This window comes from Lactuca serriola, chromosome 8, assembly GCF_051521515.1.
Source record: "Lactuca serriola cultivar US96UC23 chromosome 8, Lser_US96UC23_V15, whole genome shotgun sequence".
Taxonomy (NCBI): Eukaryota; Viridiplantae; Streptophyta; class Magnoliopsida; order Asterales; family Asteraceae; genus Lactuca; species Lactuca serriola.
In genome coordinates, this window is record NC_136415.1 from 125568721 (window position 1) to 125590882 (window position 22162).

At 37.2% G+C, this 22162-nt stretch overlaps 2 protein-coding genes across 2 annotated transcripts; one reads left to right on the plus strand and one right to left on the minus strand.

Annotated features, from left to right (window-relative positions):
* Window positions 1-486: 486 nt before the first annotated feature.
* Window positions 487-1908, plus strand: LOC145069766 (protein IQ-DOMAIN 3-like). The gene is made up of 3 exons (XM_079016712.1): window positions 487-734; window positions 854-1135; window positions 1262-1908. The coding sequence occupies exons 1-3, from the start codon at window positions 660-662 to the stop codon at window positions 1859-1861; spliced, it is 957 nt and encodes a 318-aa protein (XP_078872838.1). The 5' UTR covers window positions 487-659; the 3' UTR covers window positions 1862-1908.
* A 13867-nt stretch (window positions 1909-15775) lies between these two features.
* On the minus strand, window positions 15776-16387 carry LOC145067378 (uncharacterized). The gene has a single exon (XM_079014531.1). The coding sequence runs from the start codon at window positions 16385-16387 to the stop codon at window positions 15776-15778; it is 612 nt and encodes a 203-aa protein (XP_078870657.1).
* Window positions 16388-22162: the final 5775 nt, after the last annotated feature.

A 22162-nucleotide genomic window follows, 5' to 3' on the forward strand; every position in this document is an offset into this window, starting at 1 on the left:
TAATTACGAGGCATAATATGGTGACACATGACAAAAGAAGGATAAAATATGTATTAATTAGAAAGCCTAATAAGATAATACATGTCAAAAAGAGAACAAAATTATTTTTTTATTAGAATAGGGATATATATATATATATATATATATATATATATATATATATATATATATATATATATATATATATATATATATATATATATTCTTTTTATGTTATAAAACGTTGTTACTTGATTACACTCCAATTGCACATGATAATACATCAATGTGGTGGTCACACAAAGTGTATAAATAATTCTTTAAATAATTCTGTTTGACCAATTATGTAGTATAAAACTTAAAACTTAGAAGAGAAACTTATTTTTAAAAAAAAAAAAAAAAAGTATTTTTAAATTTACCTAAAATACAATAATAATTCCATATTCTCTCCTATAAAATCCCTTTACCTTTAAAACGATTAAACGAACCTGCGCACTGGCTCGAACCCTTCATTCCTAATTCAGAACAACCAGTTTCAGATAGTGAGTTACATCGTTCTAAATTATATGATCATGCCATTCACTTTGCTGTTTCATATGTTCAAATGAAACGCTTCAAAGGTATGTTCCATAGACATTAGTTAACCTTTCGGTTATATCATCAGTCATTTCCAGGTTCCGATGGGAAAGAAAAGGTCTTGGTTTGGTTTCTTGAAGAGATTATTGATTTGCAAGGCCCAATCGACCAAAGAGAAGGTGTGTTTATCGCTATACTACGTATCTGTTAAAAAACTAACATTGTACATATATGCTGTAAATAAGCCTGTAACAGTATCATAATCTTACGTTTTTTTGAGCTGGATTACAATTTACAGGGAGCAAAGAAAAGCAGATGGTGCTTTGGAATGTTAAAGACGAGTCGCCATTACCATGCACTCGAAACACCGGATCAGGCAAAAGTAAACGATCATAAGGAAGATCAGAAACAACACACATTGGCACTTACCGTTGCTATGACAGCTGCGGCGGAAGCAGCGGTGGCAGCTGCTAATGCAGCGGCGGAGCTTGCCAGGCTCGTCAGGTCTCCCCAAGACCTTGAATGGAGAACCCGCTATGAAGCAGCCATTAAAATTCAATCTTTTTATCGTTCACACCTGGTATATTATACATATACTAATTAAGTTACTTCAGATTCTATTGTCTTAAAAGTTATAATATCTTGTTAGTAGAAACGAATACGGATTTTGAAGTATAATATTTCGAATTCCATGGGGTTGACGCAGGCAAGGAAAGCTTTGATCGGATTAAGGGGAGTAGTGAAGCTTCAAGCTGTGATTCGCAGTCAAATCGTGAGACGAAAATTCTTAAACATTTTGAAAAACACGCAGCGATCTAAAGTTCATCAAATATGGGTTCCTACATTCGATAAAATCTGTAAGATCGGTATAGACAAACAAGATCTTTGTAGCCCACGAATGTCGATCAGGAGAAACGGTAATGAATATCCAATAAAGTCTAATCAAATGTATGAAACACAGAAGAAACTGAGATTTGGGGATAAAAATCATATAGAAGAACATCATTCATCACCATCTTTTAGATCCCGAATGTCGAATAATGGCAAGAGGCACTACCATTTATCGCCTGATCGGTCAGATGAGACGTCGTTGCCGAATTCACCTGTTTTTCCGGCTTACATGGCGACTACTGAGTCGTTCATGGCAAAGGCTCGATCACTGAGCACCCCAAGACGAAGGATATCGTTTCTTGATCATGGGTACTGCACTACTAATGGTTCCTCCTCCGGTATGCCCATGCTTTCTTCATCATCATCGTTTAATGGTGGCGTCAAAGGCAATTACAGGCACATGCATCTATTATGAGTTAAAAGGTCAATTGTTGGGGGTTTTCATTTGAGCTCCTTTTTGAAACGGATTATTTGATTGCTTGAATTCTATATTATAATATTAAAATTTGATATTTGGATAATTCTTTTAAGATAAAGTGTTATATATATATATATATATATATATATATATATATATATATATATATATATATATATATATATATATATATATATATATATATATATATATATATATATATATATTCATTACAATTATCAAATAAGTGTTTTAGGTCCATAAGGTTTTTATTTCTCGCATGATTAGTCCTTATGGTTTTATTTTACATTAAATTTATTCATAATCGATTTGAAATTATTATTTTACATTAGATTAGATTATTATTAATTTTTATTTCTTTTTAATTTTAATTTGATATTTAGAAATATAAAAATTTAAATTATAACCTATTACATCTAACTATCAACCCCATCATTTTTTTTCTCTTTCTTTTTCCATCGTCCATCACCACCACAAGTCACCGTACTCTACCATTATCACTGACCATCATCCACCATCATTAATTTAGTGCTAAAATTACTATCAAAACAAATCAATACGATTGCAAAATCACAAATTATGAAATTTCATTACATGATGCAAGAACTACAAATTAATTTTTGGTATCTATCGAGGAAGAGGAATATCATCAATTTTTGGATATGTTCTTTGTTTTTTTGTGAATCCAGATAAAATTAACTGACATTTGGGTCTGGTGGAGAAGATGAACACCAAGCATCAAAAAATAAAACATGCTTTTATTTATTTATGCGGTTACATGTTTGGATATGTGTTTTTTTAGATTTGATTGGATTTGAACATAGTCTAATAAAGTAAAAACATAAGAATCAAAAGAGAGAAGAAGAACCTTTACAACAACGATTTTCCCTCTTTTCAAGAATACCACCGCTGCCCATTCTCCAATGGAAGAGACACAAATATTAATAAACTATAGGAGAAGCCGACAGAATGAAGGGTGGGTTTGAAGGCTAATAAAGGTGGACGGGACGAGGTTTAACCTGCAACCTTTGTCTCAACCACTAGTTGTTGGTGAAGGTGATTTTGAAGCTTCATGACCACCATGAGCAACATAGTCGCCTACATAGGTAGTGGGAGGCATTTTAATTTGGCCTTCAAGGTTAAAGGATAAGGATAGGGAAGAGGGGCGGTGATGGTGTGGGGTTTCATCATGAACATCATGGAGTTTATTGTGGCTAGTTGTATATAGAGAAGTGAGTGTTAGGCTTCTCTAATGTGTTGCGAGAGTGAGAAAGAGGAGTAGGAAAAGAGTAGAGAGGGGAAGGGGAGATACAAAGTTTTTTTTTCTTATTTTTATCGAAAAATAAACAAAAGTGTAAAAATAATAAAAATGGACAGTAAAGTAATTTATATGCAATAAAGGACCAATCATGCAAAATAAAACCACAATGAACCAATGTATAGCGTGTTTGATATTGAATCGGTGTGTTTGGAAAACTAAAAAGACAAACCACGTAATATTTTGTAACGCCCAATTTTCACAACCAAAATTTTTCATTTTTATTAAGGTAAAACTTCCCAATTTATATATGTATTATTAAGAAAAGCGTTTATTCCAACTTACATTTATTAAAAATCGGAGTATCATAGAAAATGCGAAATCCTCAATGTTGCTGATGAGTGTGTACACTCCTGCCTTCGCCTTCCCATAGACACTGATGATACCTGAAACAATAAATATCTGGATAAGTATAAAACTTAGTGATTTTCCCCCAAAATACCACCACACAAATGGATAACATATACAATCAAACATGTCGGGTCCAATCAACCATCGGGTTGGAATACCCTAGACCCAGTCAACCTCCAAGTCCAATCATCCTCGGGATGGAATACCCCAGGTTGGAATGCCAATATACAACGGGTCCAATTAGTCATCGGCCTGGAATACCCCGGGTTTGTTGGCCTACCACCTTAACCCTACTGTTCTTCTCGAGCCTCCGTGCCTACGACTTACAATCGGCCCGCACCGGGTATCTTGGCCTACAGCACAAAGCAGGATTGCCTCAACCCAAACCAAACACAACATGTCACATGTGAACAATCAAGGATCAAGTAGGCACATAATATAGACAACATCAATCATACATGTCACTATTGTCTACTAGTACTCTCACAACATACAGTCCTGGTACTAACTAACCTCCATAAAATGTGTAACCATAAGTAACCAGAGGTGAGATAGTCATCCGTACAGATGATCCTACTCTAGAGTCACAACCAAACAAGGAACATGCAAGAGAGCCTAGACCAATATATCTTAGGCTATCCTACATGACCACAGACAGTCCCTAAAGGCACTCCATAGATGACAACCAACAAGCACATATAACATATAATTCTACAGATTATTACAACAACACAACATACTCAATATCAGGAGGCATATCTAACATATCACTACATCATAGCAACATACTCGATACCAGAACACAGATCTAACAGATCACTACAACATAGAAGTATACTAAACATCAACAATCTAAGGAATGCATGGTCGTATATACTCAGAGGTGGGATAGTCACCCGGACATGTGATCCTACTCTAGAACCACAACTAAACAATGAGTCGGTAAGAGAGTTTAGATAAAGTGTCCCCAGTCTTGTTGGATTAGTGTCTAAGTCCATAACTATTTTGGTATGTACTTGACCCGATGGTGCATGGTCCTTTTGGGTTGCCTTCACCAAAGCAACTTGATAGGATGAATTATGGAGAGAAAGTATTAAATATGATTTATTAATATATTATGGGAATAATATATTAAAGGAGAAATCATATTGTTTAATTAATATTAGTCAATAATTAATTGGTAATTAGTTTTGTGACTAAAAGAGATTAATTAAACTTAAGGGACTGGAATTGTAATTATAAGATAATTGCAATTTGGGCCATGGATTGCCTTTTATTATAAGGTGGACGAATTCTAATGGGGAAGCCCATATGAAGTCGTCCAAGGCTTTAAGAAAAAGGGCCCCATGGGTTGCTTAGGGCTTAAGCAACCAAATTAGGGTTTCCTTGTTAGATAACCCTAATAGCCTTACTATATAAAGACCCCTTATGCCTCAGAAACGTGGACAAGCAACCTTCTAGGGTTTCACACGTTTTTTGGCAGCCTCTAACCTCTCTCCTCTTCATCCTCTTGCTTATGGTGTTTGTGAGCCATTAGAGGAGTGACACTTGTGACTCTAAGCCTTCCAAAGTCAATTCAAAGGAGGAATTGGGATTGTTATTGCTACATAACAATCAAGGTAATATCTTAAACCTAATTATATGTTAATATTGATTTCCATATGCTAGAATTAGGGTTTATAGTCTTGGATTCAAAGCATGTACAATAGAGAAACCTAGATCCAAGCATTAGGGTTTGTATGAGCACATAGGATGTCTTATGACCAAAACCCATCAGTGGTATCAAAGCCTTGATTGGTTTCTATTGTATTAATGCTTGTTGTAACTGAAAAATTCGATTTTTTGCATTCTGGAGGCTGGACTCGCCGAGTCCATGGCTGAACTCGCCGAGTCCAAGGTGACTCGACGAGTCAACTCGTCAGAAGGAGGGTACTTCGGGATTTCTTGCTGTTTTTGCTTATGGATAGTTACCTTATCATGTTAGATCAATATTAATCTGATTATATGATATATTTGACTATAATTTTGATCTAATTGAAGATATTTATCAATTAATAAGATAATTGTTTCCTTATAAGATAATTGATTAATTATTTTGAGTAAATTGATAAATTGTTTTGCAAGAAATCATTAAATAATTCAAATATGGATAATTATGTGATTAAATGTTAATTTGAATTATTTGTTATTTGATCCTTGTTGTTATGAAAAGTTTCATATTTTGCCCTTTAGGTTTTATAGTTTAAATTTGAACCCAAAAGTTTTGTTGTTTTGAAATTTAAATAGTTAAAACCCTAATGTTTTGAAAAAGGTTTCAAAATTTGCCCTCAAGTTTTGGAATTTAAATTTTGATTAATTGTTTAATTTTGATGTATATTTAAATTCTACACCCTAATGTGTTGAAATGTTTCAAAACTTGCCCTCAAGTTTTGGAATTTAAAAGTTGATTAAAAGTTTAATTAGGAATGTTAAATTCTAAAACTAGTATAGTTTTGAAAAAGTTCAAATCACACCCTTATGGTTTATTAATTAATTAAGGTGTATAATTAATAGAGATTTAATAAATCCATAAAAGTTTAGGTTTACAATTTAATTGAATTAAAAGTATAATTGTTAAATTAGACCACCTAATATTTTAAAAGTATAAAATACACCCTATACTATATATATAACATTAAAAGTCTAACATTATATATATGTATGAGTAAAAGTCAGTCTTACCGTTAGTAGGCCTCATTCACGAAGCTAGTCTATAAGGGGTGTTTAAGGAAATTGCCTATAAAATGGCGATTGAATGGGTATCCACTCTTACCCACCGCACTCTTGACTAGTGGAGGGTCGTTAGCCGAACGGGTAGGATAGGACGAAACCTTCCATTATAAGTATAATGAATTACTAAAGTAACTAAATGTTTTTGAAATTCCCAATCTTAGTTACTTAGGCAAAAGTGAATTGATGCAATTCCATGAAATTACACTTTGTGCCCATGCGAAGACGTTAGTGGAGCATGTGTGGTTAACCGGCACACTAAATGGGTCTAAGCAAAGGTAGCAAAGGGTGACTCAATGTTTGTCATAGTTCGGTGGAGCGTGTGTGGTTTACCGGCACATCGAATAGGTGACTGTAACATGTGAGGGCACCATGTAGTTTGCATGGTTATTCACACCCGCTTTGTGATCCTCGGCATCCCAGTCACAAACAAGAGGGGCATATCAAGATATAAACATGCCATTGAAAGTTCAATGTATCTCAAAGGATCTAGGAGTTTTCATAGATTTAAAACTTAAATTTCTTTTTCGTTTTTCATGGTGGAAATTAGTGAATCGTCATTCACTTACCTTCAAATATTCTGCAACTAGATTACGACATCCCTTTTCTAGGTTGTAGCGTATTGTGTTGGGTCCTAGCCTTGGAATTTCATTTGGGTGATCTACCAAGGACTCAATCTATCAACTAACTTGAATTCATTTTTCTCCCGTTTTGTAGATGTCAAAGTTCGACAACTATGGTCTTCGCAAATCCCGTGGAACAAGCATTCCACATGAAGATGATATTCCACGATTCGATCGAGGAACAAGAGATCACGCTTCACTTCCTCCTCCTCCTCCAATTATTCTCCCTAACCCACAAGTTCAAAGGCTTGAAAAGTTCAAGATCACTCAAGCCCTTTTGGCAAGTAAACATAAAGAAGGAAAGTCCGTGTGTGCACACGTCCTAGGGATGAAGTCACACATTGATAAGTTAAGAATGTTGGGATCCGTTGTCTGTGAGGAAATGGCTGTTGATTGGGTTCTTCAGTCACTTCCCAACTCATATAGTGAGTTCGTAAGAGAGTATTATATGATGAACTACGACGTGACCCTTATAGATCTCACCTATATGCTCATTGCTGCCAAATCAGCAATGATTTGGCGCAATAGAAAAGCAAAGTTGATTGGTGAATCTGCCTTCAAGACCTCTATGGATATAGACAATGGCAATAAAAGACATGCAATGATCGAAAAGCTTGATCATAAGAGAAAGGCGATGTCTGAAGTAGTTCCATGTCCTGTTCCAAAAGAGTCGATTTGCTTTTATTGCCAAGAGAAGGGGCATTGGAGACGAAGCTGCCCCATTTACCTAAGATATCTAAGAGATGGGAGAGTCGAAACGTATGGCTCTAATATAGGTAAAATCCATTTACTAACTCTTTTAAGCTTCTATTCTAGATTCTTAATACATAATGTAATAAGATTACAATTGATGTTTTGTAGGATCGAAGAAAAGAAAGGGAGCTTAAGGGAAGAAGTGAGCAAAATCTAACCGTAAAGGAATGGATTTCGATTGCATTTCTCGAAGATTAGATTCTTGAGCTACTACTTAGAGTTAGAATTAGATTGCTAAGAAAGATGTATTAGCATAAGTTTTTCAATGAGTTGCATTGTGAGGACAAAATTTTTCCGCAATAAAATAAACTTTGATTTTAAATTTTATTTATTTATCCTTACAATGGCGTGTATGAAAAATTGATGTTAAAATGTTTCTATTATTAGCAATAATGGATTTGGTTCTTATTATGTTATTTATGGAAAGTCGAGAATTTACCAAATAGGGAGAGTTTCTCATCGCCCAAGTTTCAATTGGACAGAAACTTGGAATCATGCAACGTGGATGCACGATGTATGAGAAATTTCATATTTGGAAATTTAGGCTAATTCATTGACAAAGAGTCAAGTGAAGGACTAGGAGATCGAATACACAAAGTTGTGTGTTGATCAAAGTCCACCATAAGAGTAACGAGACATTCGTCATGATTTACTAAAGGTTTAGTAAATATGATTATACTTATAAGATTAAGTGTAATTCTGAATTGATTGAAAAAGTTTAAATCAATAGTAGAACAAATAACAAGAATCAAGTAGGCAGAGAGATAAAAGTTTCTCCATTCTAAGAAGAAGGGAGAGAGTACTTTTTATGCTTTATGATAGGTCTTAATGATTAAGAACCATATCTCAATTGATCCTCTAAGCGAGTCTTGGTACAATTGTATGTCCAAGAAGAGGAATCAAGAATTGAAGAAATGGTTAAATCAATAAGTCAATCATACTTCGTTCCAATAACAAGTCTTAGAGTTAAGATTGTGACAATGAGTGAAAAGTATTAAGAAGGTTTAAAACATTCATTAAATGTGGTAAGTTGTGATGTCTTAGATAAGACAAAGATCAACTAGGACCAATTTATGAGGAGTTTTGATAAAAACTACACTACCTCTTGAATATTTGTTTGTCAAGAAATGGTTATTGACAAAAGAATCTTATATGTCAAGGAGTCAGTGGGAGCCTTAATGGTCTTGAAAGGTTTCAAGAACAAATCAAATAAACCTTAACGATCATCACTAGCACACGAGTTGAGGTTTACAACCTATCGTGATGACATTATTTTGATTCTGTGCCAATCCAATCGAGTTAATTATGCATGAGAGTTCTATGAGTTCTCATTTTGAACGCATAAAAGGCAAAGCACCTTAATCAATGAAAGGTACATTGATAAGAAAAGGTGAGCTGCTTAACTACTTGGAAGACATGGTGGGCAGTTGTGCTACCATAAGGCAAGAAATCAAGATTAAGAAAGCTCGGTCCATATGAGTTTGAATTTGTCGTAAGCTTTAGTTTTAACAAATTCACATGGATAAGAACACATACACCGCTCAAATCTAAGTGTCATAAGATTTCCTCCTTCATGAAAATGATTGTGAAGAAATGCTTTCACTAAGAGAGATTTTAAGAAGATAGTGATTGTAAAATTGCATTCTCAAATTCAATCATGGTTACGGCATCCCTTTCCATAATTTGAATTGTGAGGTTTGGCAATTAGTCTTAATTGTTTAGACACACATATGAACTATCGAAGGCAAAGGTGTATAAGTTCAAGAAGCATTGATAAAGGATTATCAAAGCACTAAGTATTAGAAACATGAACTTAAGAAATTCAATAAGTATTGTTTTCTGAAAGTTAAGATGTTTATGAATACATGTCGAAGCTAGTGGGAGCATAAGTGTTATGTTTTATAATAATCATCATGATAGTGGGAGCATAAATGTTATGATTGTATGATTATTAAGGAAAGTATTGCAAGGTTAGCAATATTAATTATAGAAAACAAGAGTCATACTTTGCAAAGTTGTAAGAGTTGAAAGGTTGTTTTGCTATAATTAACGGAGAGAATATTATGCTTCATTTCAAATCTAAAGGATTAGGTTGAGAAATGTTAATAAACTTAGTCAAGGGTACATAATGTGTTCTTAAAATTTCGATTATGATTACGGCATTCCTCTTCACAATTCGAATTTTGAGAACATAGCAAATAAAACATTATGCGTCGTGTCCCATACGCTTCGGGTATAGGATCGATTGTGAATGCTTTAATGTTTGACCATTCTAAAATTTTCCAAATGTCTAGTGCATTGAGAGGGAAAAGGGACTAGAATTGGTTTTGACTAAAATAATTAAACAACTATCAAAGGACAATCCAAAGGTCGACGAGGATTGGTCGCTTGTGAGTAGTTGGAAGTATAGTATTGGAAGATATGAAAATGTTCTCATATTGGATGGACCATATCGACATCATTACGAATAGATAAGATTCTATTAAGAATGAGTTGTCATATGGAAAATATGGAAGCGTGTCCATATTGGGAATTGAATATTAAAAAAATCTATGACTAGATTAGAAACTTTTATGCAAAAGGATGTTCAAAGGAATGTACTTTGAGTGAGAGACATCATATCTAAGGAATTGTCTTGTAACAATCTCCGATAGAGGACTTTGTAATATCATTGGCAATAGTCTTTGTAACTTTGGTGCAGTGACATTACGAAAGGATCGTTGCATAAAGTGTTAGAATCTAGCATATTCTATAAGTAGCAAGAATTTGATATTCTTTGACTTATGAAAAATGGATTTGGAGTTGTGAAATGAGAAGGATTGGAAATGTATTCAATGAGATCTATTTCACAAAGTAAGAACCATAGGTAAACATTGTGTTCATGCTAGGAGCATGGGACAAGTGTTGGAATTCAAGTAAGAAGTTGATTACCCGAAACCACAAATAATGAGTAATCAATATGGTGATAAATAAAAGGCGTTTTATTTATACTCAAAGGTTTGAGGCCATATGGGATTAGTATTATTCTTGTGTTTCACTTTGCATGTTTTGACTTCCAGAATAATTGAGTTTATTAAGAATAATCGAATTATTCAAACGGGCCACAGTCGTTCATATGTTGGAAGTAGATATGAATGAAGACTGTCGTGAATTGGTGTGTGGATTGTCTAAAGAGCATTAGACATAAGCAAATGTTTGCTGCAACGTTCATGAGTGCTTATGAATATGATTTGAGCATTGGATTAAACTCACGCTCACTTGGATCACTCCATGAAATTGTATCACGAGTGATTGGTGAGACGATAACATCTTATATTCTTGAAACCGAGATGTGTAAGTTGTATCTTGCGAATCGGTTGCACATTGATAATATGTAAACGCACTAGTAACTTGGTGTTATAAAACATATTGTTGTGTGTGATTTGGTGCGTGAGTGCAAGCGAGCATTGTATCAAAGTTTATCCATTCCTTTTATTCAAAGTAGGATAAAAGCGATATCTTTGGGCCCCTCGATGGTTTAGTGATGACAAACGTAAATGCTCGGCCGGGCTAGGGCTAATTTGATTTGTTCAATTAGTCAGTCGTCATAAATCGGAAATCGAGATATAGTACAAAGAGAATGATTTGAAATCATATCTCATATGATATCTAGAATGGAGGAATATATGATCCCTTATCTAAGGACACGCGTATCTGATATGATCAGAGTTGACAGCGGCTTTGGAAAGCTACGATTGCAGATCAGGATCTGAAGTCATACGCTGAATAGTTATTAGACTTATCCAAGTGGGAGACTGTTGGATTAGTGTCTAAGTCCATTACTATTTTGGTATGTACTTGACCCGATGGTGCATGGTCCTTTTGGGTTGCCTTTACCAAAGCAACTTGATAGGATGAAATGTGGAGAGAAAGTATTAAATATGATTTATTAATATATTATGGGAATAATATATTAAAGGAGAAATCATATTGTTTAATTAATATTAGTCAATAATTAATTGGTAATTATTTTTGTGACTAAAAGAGATTAATTAAACTTAAGGGACTGGAATTGTAATTATAAGATAATTGCAATTTGGGCCATGGATTGCCTTTTATTATAAGGTGGACGAATTTTAATGGGGAAGCCCATATGAAGTCGTCCAAGGCTTTAAGAAAAAGGGCTCCATGGGTTGCTTAGGGCTTAAGCAACCAAATTAGGGTTTCCTTGTTAGATAACCCTAATAGCCTTACTATATAAAGACCCCTTATGCCTCAAAAACGTGGACAAGCAACCTTCTAGGGTTTCACACATTTTTTGGCAGCCTCTAACCTCTCTCCTCTTCATCCTCTTGCTTATGGTATTTGTGAGCCATTAGAGGAGTGACACTTGTGACTCTAAGCCTTCCAAAGTCAATTCAAATGAGGAATTGGGATTGTTATTGCTACATAACAATCAAGGTAATATCTTAAACCTAATTATATGTTAATATTGATTTCCATATGCTAGAATTAGGGTTTATAGTCTTGGATTCAAAGCATGTACAATAGAGAAACCTAGATCCAAGCATTAGGGTTTGTATGAGCACATAGGATGTCTTATGACCAAAACCCATCAAGTCTATCCTACATGACTATATACAACCCCCAAGGCACCTCTCTACTAACAGATAACCAAAAGTAGTGGGCCGACATTGGTGCCTTCGACCACAAGTATAGTAAGGTGAAACTCACATCGATATGCATGTAGGAAACCACCGTAGAAACGAAGAACTCTACCAGCTTCAACTCACTTCCAATCACCTACATGAAGATACTAGAGTCAATCTCCAATCACAAGTCATAGTCACTTGCAACAATGACTATTTCACATGAAATGGCAATTAAGGTTCCAAATAAAATGACGATTAAAGTTAAGTAAGGACACTTAACCCATTAAGGACTTAATCACCTAAGGGTAGGACTGATTAAGGATTGACTTAGTCATTCTCGGGTATAATAATAATCCAAGCAATACCCCAAATACGCGTCCGATCATTATCCAAAATAGAGCTCCCCGATTCTAGGGTTTTCCACATAAAATCATAACTAGGGTTAGTGTTATACACTTAACCCATTAAGGACTTAATTCATTAGGTCCAATGCTGCATTAAGTTAATTGTAGGGAATTACCGAGTATAATTTAATGTTCAATTGATAGTTTTAACGCGGCTCCCGACAAAACTCCAAAACTAGGGTTTTCTTGGCATTAGGGTTTTCTAAACCCTAATTAGGATTTCCAACCCAAACACGCGCCACTCGGACTAAAGTTAGATGTTTAGGTAATTTAATGTTTAATAAGTCGGGCATCACCCACTACCACCTTGGGCAGTGGTGATTGGCGGCGGTCCGTGGCGGCAACCACCCATACACACCGGCAGTGGCGGTTTCGAGTGATATATCCAACAACCAAGCACACATAAAAGTTCTTACATCATACATACACGCACTAGCACCAAAAAGAATACAAAAATGCCCAATACAACCATCGAGATAGTGGCAGACGGTGGCAACTACCACATCACGGTGGTGGTGGTGGGTTTTCTTTAGTTTTCCGGCCAAGCAATATTCATACGACATCATACCATTAAAACACACACATACATATGCAAAATTACACATAAACACAGCCACCCACGTGGTGGCAGGCGGTGGTTGAAGAGCGATAGGGCGAAAACTGCATGGCGACGATGATAGAGATCGGACGACTGCGACGTTTTAGAAGGAATGGAAAAGAGAGGGGGTTGCAACAGCTACACATACACACACACGTGAAACATAATGTAACATCCTATTCGTTAGATAAATAAATAGATAAAATTGATGAATGAATAGTAACCCTAAAATCCATAATATTCAGTGATGCGTTGGTTACGGGGGTTAAAATGTAATTTTCGGATTTAATTGTAAAGAATTTTGAAGGTTGAAGACTGTTTAGTAAATTGTGGGTTTAAATTGAAAGGATTTTTGAAGACAGGGGCTGCTTGGTAATTATTAGGACTTATTATGAAAGGAATTATGGAAGCAAGGGCTAAAGAGTAAATTCTGGACCTAAATTGAAAAGGTTTTGGTAGATGAGGGGCCATTTGGTAACATAAGGACTTCATCAAAAATAATTTGTAGAGTGGGGGTTGTTTGGTAATATATGGACTTAAGTTGAAAATATTTGGTATGGGAGGGGCTATTTGGTTAAATTTGGATTTAATTTGAAAGAAAAAGGAGAAGAAGAGGCTAGAAGTGTCAATATGGACTAATGTTTGGAATTGGACAGGACTTATAACTCGTCACCCATGTGTCCCCAAACCCTAACCCTACTCTTCATTCAGTCGCCACCTTCTTTCTCTACCCCCAACCGCCGCTATCAGCTCTAGCCACTTAGCACCATTAAACAACCACCGGTGCCTATTGTTGTCGACATTACCTAAGACCGATGGGAATCAGGAAGACGTTACATCAGTTGGAGATCGGAGGAGCGAACTCGATTCCCTGGTTTCTGCCACCGTTGTGGACCGTCGAGCCGATAGTGCCACTGTTTCCACTGCCACTGATGACGATGACAACCTGCAAGCTGATGCCAATGAGTTAAGGCGGCCAGAGAAACGAATCTGTGGTGGATCCGCCGTTTTTCTTGGTCGATTACACACCACTTTTCACCACCGAACAACCATCGTTGCACTGTCCCTGTTGAAGATGAAGGTCGTCGATGGAAGCGGTGACAACGAGCGATCGAAAGAAGCAAGCTATTGGCTGTCGTGTTGTGTTTCACATGAGTACGAGTGTTCCTGCTTGTGTTTGTGTGGGTGTGTGTCAAGTGTACAAACTGTATTTTGCATTCATGGGGTTGTATGCGCGACTTTTGGTCGGAAAACCCACCGCCATCACTGTTAGGTGGTGGCTGCCACCATGTACCACCGCCGACTACCATAAGGGTGGTTGTGTGTGTGTTTACCTTATTGTGTGTGTGTGTTTATTTTGGGTTTAAGCATTGTAAAATTGTAATTAGTGGCTAGTATAATAAAGAAAACTCATAACCACCACTGTGAGGTGGTGGTTGCTGCCTCTTGCCGCCATCAGCCGTCGTGTTAGGTGGCAGTGTGTTTTGTTTGTGTTTATAATTCATTTGGGATGCTTAGACAAAAATAAACTAGAACCATAACCACCACTGTGAGGTGGTGGCCGCTGCTGTGAGCTATCATTAACCACCACTACCCGAGGTGGTAGTGGGTGGTGCCCGACTTATGAAACCCTAGTGGGCCTTATGAAACCCTAGTGTGCCTAATGAAATCGTAACGGATCTAAAGACCTAGCTTTTGGGCCTAATGAGTTGTGATTGGGTTGGAAACCCTAATTTTGGATATATGGGTTATGGATTGTCGGGACCGCATTTTGGATGACCGGATTGGGATTAGGAACCAAGCGGACCACACTACATGATTGACCTAATAGATTGATGGACTTAATGGATTAAGTCCTTAATGGGTTAAGTAAGAAACACTTAACCCTAATTGTCATTTCATGTGAAAAACCTATTTGTGTTGGGTTTGAGTTGGGCCTAGATGTTTGGACTATTGATGGGCCATCCAAGAACAAGTATATGGACTGGAATATTTGGATTGGGCTTCAGGATAAGGCTCATTGGACAGGCTTGGGCCCAATTGGAAAAATTAGGCCATATATGAGCCATAACTGGGCCTTGATGATTATGAGATATTGGACCATTGGATTGCCAAGTCTTTGGATCAAAATAAATGGTTGGGCCTTAAGGTAAGACCATGTAGGGGTTTGGGCTCAATTTGGAAAATTGGGCCATATGTTGGGCTTTGGTTCATTATTAGACTTCTGGGCCTTTGTATTGGGCCTTAGGTTTATTAATTGGGTGTTATTTTCATGTTGACAGATTTGGGAATCTATCATCCAACAAGGGTTTTGTCCATGGGACTTCAGCAGTGCGAGGTGAGTTTCCTCCAGTAGGAACGGGTCTAAGGCACTAAGGTCAGCTCGTTTAGTTAGTAGTAGTTTTAGACTACGATCCGATGTTGGTCGGGGCCAAATGTAGGTTTATATACTTTTCTGGGTTTCTATTCCAAAATTAGCTTCTTTATCTCCAACTCTCAAAGTAAGTTTGGACTCACGAATGTCAACAAAGGCTCGAGCAGTATTGAGTAAAGGGTGACCAAGAATAATCGGGACATTGGCATCTTCTTTCATGTCCATAACCACAAAATCTATTGAAAAAACGAATTTCCTAAATTTTACCAAGATGTCTTCTACAATGCCTTTAGGATGTGTCACTGAACGGTTAGCCATGTGAATTGTCATTTTTGTAGCCTTCGACTTCGAAATATTAAGCTTTTGATAAAATGAGAAAGACATTAAATTTATGCTAGCTCCAGAATCAGCTAAAGCATAAGTCTTCAAATTATTCTCAAATTCACAAGGAAGAATGAGGCGTCCTGAATCTCCCATCTTTTTTGGTAACTCTCCCAATACCACCTTAGAACTCTGCTCACTAAGGATCAACTTAGAATTATTCTTTAACTGTTGGTGAGTATCTATCAGGTCTTGTAAGAACTTCGCATATTCAGGAACCTTAGATAACGACTCAATAAAAGGAGAATTTATTGAAATACCCTTTACTTGCTTCATAAATTCCAAATGCTCCTGTTCCATTGGATGAATATTAGCTCGGGACGGAAATGGTAAAGGAGGACGATAATCCGGAACATTTACTGAATTATTCTGTTCAGACTCAGCCCATGTCGTGGGCTTTGAAGGCTCACGTCGTGAGTTTGGTTGTTCAGCATAATTTTTTTCATGGATTTTTGACTTTATCGGCTTTGGTTCGGGCTAATCTGGCTCCACTTCTAGTGCTTCTAAGAACTCAGAAATAGCCTCTTCTTCAGTTTCAATTACCATTACATGTGATTGAGTCTTCTTTTCGGGAAATTGTGGAGATAGTTTTTCGTTTACCAAAGTTGTTAGTTGACCAAGTTGGGATTCAAGATTGTGGATCGATGCTTGATGATTTCATAATAAAGCTTGCTGGTAAATCATCATAGCTTGTTTATCTTTCATCATGGCTTATTGATCCTTCATCATCAATCTTTGATCTTTTATAGTTGCATCTATCTCATCATGTCTTTTTTCTGAAGCCTCCATGAAACGAGTAAGCATGGTCTCTAAGTCAACTTTCTTTTCATCTGGTGGTTGCTCTTTTTGGTAGAAGCCTCACCATTTTTCCTATATTTCTCTTCTTTTTGCTTCTTGTATTCTTCATATGGCAACCACTCCTTCTTTGATTTTCTCCAATCTTCATCATATTTATCCCCGCTCGAATAGCAAACTTGAGCATGCTTGTTTCCATTATCGTCCAAGTGACATTCCTTGGTCAAGTGTGGACCACTGCATCTTTCACATCCAACTCTAATAGCATGAATTTGATGGGTTTTAGCCATAAGAACTTTCCTATGTGCGCATGCAAAACCCTAATGCTTGGATCTAGGCTTTCTAATTAAACATGCTTTGAATCCAAGACTTCTAATGACTAATTAGGTATAAGAACAATACAAAATCAGATCTAGAAGTTTACCTTTGAATCTCTTGTTTGATCTTGTTGTCTTGGAGCTTTAGAGTCACAATTGTCACTCCTCTAATGGCTTACAAACACCAACTAGCAAGGAGGATGATTTGAGAGAGAGAGAGGAGAGGGAAGATTCGGCCAGGGTTTCTTTTCCTTTTGAAGAGATGCCGATTCCCCTTGCTCTAGGGGTCTATTTATACTTGTAGACTCCTTAGGGCTTCACCTTTAAACCCCAGTTGGATAATCTTTCCTTAAAGCAATCCATATCCTTACCATAAATAAGCCTTGGACGATTTGAGGCTATCCCAAGCCCTAGAATCCGTCCATCCTCTATCCAATAAGGATTTACAGTCTAAAGTGTAACTATCAAACAATTGACAATTTATACCCTCTTATTTAATTAATCTCTTTAAGTCACCAAATTAATTTTAATTAATTCTATGACTTATATTAATCAAATAACAATATTATTATTCCTTATATTATTCTCATAATATATTAATAATATTTATTCTCTCATAATAAATCATCCTATCAAGTTGCTATGGTGAAGGCAACCCAAAAGGACCATGCACAATCGGGTCAGATACTTGCCTAATATAGTTGCAGCCTTAGACACTATTCCAACAGTCTCCCACTTAGATAAGTCTAGTAACTATATGCACAAGTACAATTCGGTTTGCAATCGTAGCTCTCAAAGACGCTGTCAAACTCTGATCTAATCAATCTTGTCCTTTAGATAAGGGATCATACAGTCCTCTGTTAGATATCATGCTGACAATCCTATGGAATGGTTAGTCAAGCATTTAGGTTTCTCGATCTCTAATTTATTTGACATAGAACTTAATCGAACACATCAATTCAGTTCTGACCGGGCCCGGCACATAAGTCAAATCAAATCATCGAGCGGTCGAGATATCGCTTTTACCTTCTTAGATAAAAGTTACAGATAAACTTCGACTTATACGCATTTACTTATTCATTAATCAACTATACACAACAATGCGTTTTATAACACCGAGGTACTGATGTGTTTTCGCATTATCAATGTATAATCAATTAACAAATAACAAACCATATATCTAGGTTTTAAGACTATATGATATTATCGTCTTGCGATCACCCTTTTATATCATATTCCATAAGGTGATTCCAGCAAGCGCGGTTTTGTTCCAATGCTCAAAACCAGTTCATAAGCACTCATGAACGTCGCAACAATCTTTTGCTATGTCTAATACCATTTAAACAATCTTCGCACCAATTCATGTCAATCTTCATTCATATCTACTTCCAACATATGAACGATTGTGGATAATTTGAATAATTCGATTATTCTTAATAAACTCAATTATTCTGGAAGTCAAAACATGCAAAATGAAACAATAGTTAAACAATTAACATAAGATAGTAACATTACTCATAAATAATACTCCTTTATTTAATCATCAAATGTTAATTACATTTATCTATTACACGTTTCTAATACTATCTAATCTATACTAATATCATCCTTCAGCCCAATACTCCTAGCATACTGCAAGTGCTTAACCCGACTCAGTCCCTTCGTAAGCGGATCTGCTGGGTTATCTTCTGATGATATCCTCTTCACTACGAGTTGACCTTCTTCTACACGATGTCTTATAAAATGATATTTTCTGTCGATATGTCGTGATCTACCATGATCTCTCGGTTCCTTGGTCAAGGCAACCGCTCCTTCATTATCACAGAAAAATCTCCATGGGCTCCTTTATGGCAGGTACAACTCCAAGATCACCAATGAAGTTCTTCATCCATATTGCCTCCTTCGACGCTTCGCTCGCTGCAATGTACTTTGATTCACATGTTGAATCAGCTACGGTTTCCTGCTTGGAACTTTTCCAGGTCACTGCTCCTCCATTCAGGGTAAAGACCCAGCCCGACTGCGAACGGTAGTTGTCCCTGTCGGTCTGAAAGCTGGCGTCACTATACCCTTGCACCTTCAAGTCACCACTCCCTTCGAGGACTAAAAACCATTCCTTCGTCCTTCGAAGGTACTTAAGGATATTCTTCACCGCAATCCAATGGGCTCTGCCAGGATTCCCTTGATATCTGTTAACCATGCTCAAAGTAAAGGCTACATCAGGGCGAGTACAAGTCATAGCGTACATGATTGAGCCAACTGCGGAAGCGTATGGTACTCGACTCATTTATGCTATTTCAGCTTCTGTACTCGGACTTTGAGTCTTACTCAACTTGGCATTACTTTGTATCGGTAATTCTCCCTTCTTCGAGTTTTCCATACTAAAACGTTTTAGTACCTTCTCTAAGTAAGTGTTCTGACTAAGTCCTATTAGTCTCTTACTTCTTTCTCTCACTATCCTTATTCCCAAAATATAGGAAGCCTCTCCGAGGTCCTTCATAGCGAAGCACTTCCCGAGCCAGGACTTAACCTCCTGCAGAGTCGGGATGTCGTTTCCTATGAGTAATATGTCGTCGACATATAGAACGAGGAAGCTTACTATACTCCCACTGGCTTTGACATATACACATGATTCATATTCGCTTCGTACAAATCCAAACTCTTTGACTTTCTCATCGAAGCAAAGATTCCATCTGCGAGACGCTTGCTTAAGTCCATAAATGGACTTCTCAAGCTTACACACTCTATTCGGATGCTTTGGATTGACAAACCCCTCTGGCTGAGCCATGTAAACATCCTCAGCTAACTTCCCATTAAGGAAAGCGGTCTTGACATCCATTTGCCAAATCTCATAATCATGAAATGCGGCAATCGCTAGCATCACTCTAATAGATTGTATCTTCGCAACTGGCGAGAAGGTCTCATCATAGTCAACTCCCGGAGTTTGAGTAAAGCCCTTCGCGACCAATCGCACCTTATACGTGTGTATGTTTCCATCCACATCGGTCTTCTTCTTGAAGATCCATTTGCACCCAATGGTCTTACGTCCGGGCACATTATCAACCAAATTCCAGACTTGGTTATCATACATGGATTGGATCTCGCTATCCATTGCCTCTTTCCATTTCGCAGACTCTGGGCCTGCCACGACTTCCTTATAGCTATTAGGTTCATCAAGATTTATTAGTGTACCATCACTAATATACGTGTCCCCTTCGGTAGTAATATGAAAACCATAAAACTGGGGTTGAACTCTAACTCTTTCGGAACATCTAAGAGGTAAGGACTCGTCAATTGGTTCAACCGGAGTTTCCTCCTCGGGTTGAATGCCAGCGGTAGAGGTTCCTTCATCTATCGACTCTTGAATCTCTTCAAGCTCGATTTGCCTCCCACTGTCTCCTTGGCCTATGAGTTCTCGCTCTCGGAAAACTCCCCTTCTCGCAACGAAGACAACATTGTCCTTCGGTCTATAGAAGAGATATCCAAAGGATTTCTGCGGGTAGCCGATGAAAATACATCGCTCACTACAAGGTTCAAGCTTGTCGTGAGTATCTCGTCTTACGAAAGCCTCGCAACCCCAAACCTTGATATGTGCTAACGAGGGAGCTTTCCCTGTCCACATCTCGTGAGGTGTTTTGGCAACCTTCTTAGTAGGGACTCGGTTAAGGATATGGGCGGCAGTCTCTAAGGCATACCCCCAAAAAGAGATTGATAGTGAAGCACGACTCATCATAGAGCGAACCATATCCAATAAGGTTCGATTACGACTTTCTGCCACACCATTCAATTGTGGTGTCCTAGGTGGCGTCAATTGTGAAACTATTCCACACTCCTTGAGATAATCGTGGAATTCAAGACTTAGGTACTCTCCCCCTCGATCGGATCGAAGCATCTTGATTTTCCTGCCCAATTGATTCTCCACTTCATTCTTGAACTCTTTGAACTTTTCAAAAGTTTCTGACTTTTGCTTGATTAAGTAGATATACCCATATCTACTATAGTCATCGGTAAAAGTCACATAGAAGCGGTTCCCATCCTTCGTGGTTGATCTAAACGGTCCACATACATCGGTATGTATTAGGTCCAATAGACCCTCACCCCTTTCGCAAGAACCGGCGAAGGGTGACTTAGTCATCTTTCCAAGCAAACAAGACTCGCATGTGTCATCTTCCCTCAGGTCGAATGACTCCAACACTCCATCCTTTTGGAGTTGGGCTATGCGTTTCTTGTTGACATTTCCAAGACGACAATGACACAAGGATGCTTTATCCATACTATTGGAAGAGTCTATGTTCAAAACATCATTTCCTAAGTTATCTACAATCATAACAGTTTCATAAATTCCATTACACGGTATAGCTTCAAAATAAAAAATACCATTTAGATAAGCTAAAATAGAACCATTCTCATTATTAAAAGAAAATCTAAAACCTTGTCTAAACAAACCATGAAATGAAATGATGTTTCTAGCCATTTTTGGCGAATAGCAACAATTGTTCAAATCTAAACATAAACCATTCCTAAGCACTAAATAATACACTCCAATCTTGGTCACAGGCGACGATCTTCTGTTCCCCATGATTAGATTTATTCTTCCAGCCTCCACATCCCTATTTCTTCTTAGTCCCTACACATTAGAACAAATGTGGTAACCACAACCGGTATCAAGAACCCAAGAAATAGCATGAGATGAATCGTTAGATTTAATTGTGTATATACCTGCGAAAGACGGCTTGATCTTTCCTTCCTTGATGGCTTGCAGGTACTCTGGGCAGCTTCTCTTCCAATGTCCTATCTTGTGATAGTGGTGGCACTCTGCCTCCTTTGGGTTAGGGCAGGGCTTAGCAGGATCAACTTTGGTCCCACTAGAAGAGGCGCCATCTCGGGCTTTAACCTTACGATAGTTCTTAGATGAAGCCTTCCTCTTCTTTCCCTTTCCTTATCCAATAGCCAAGACAAGAGCAGC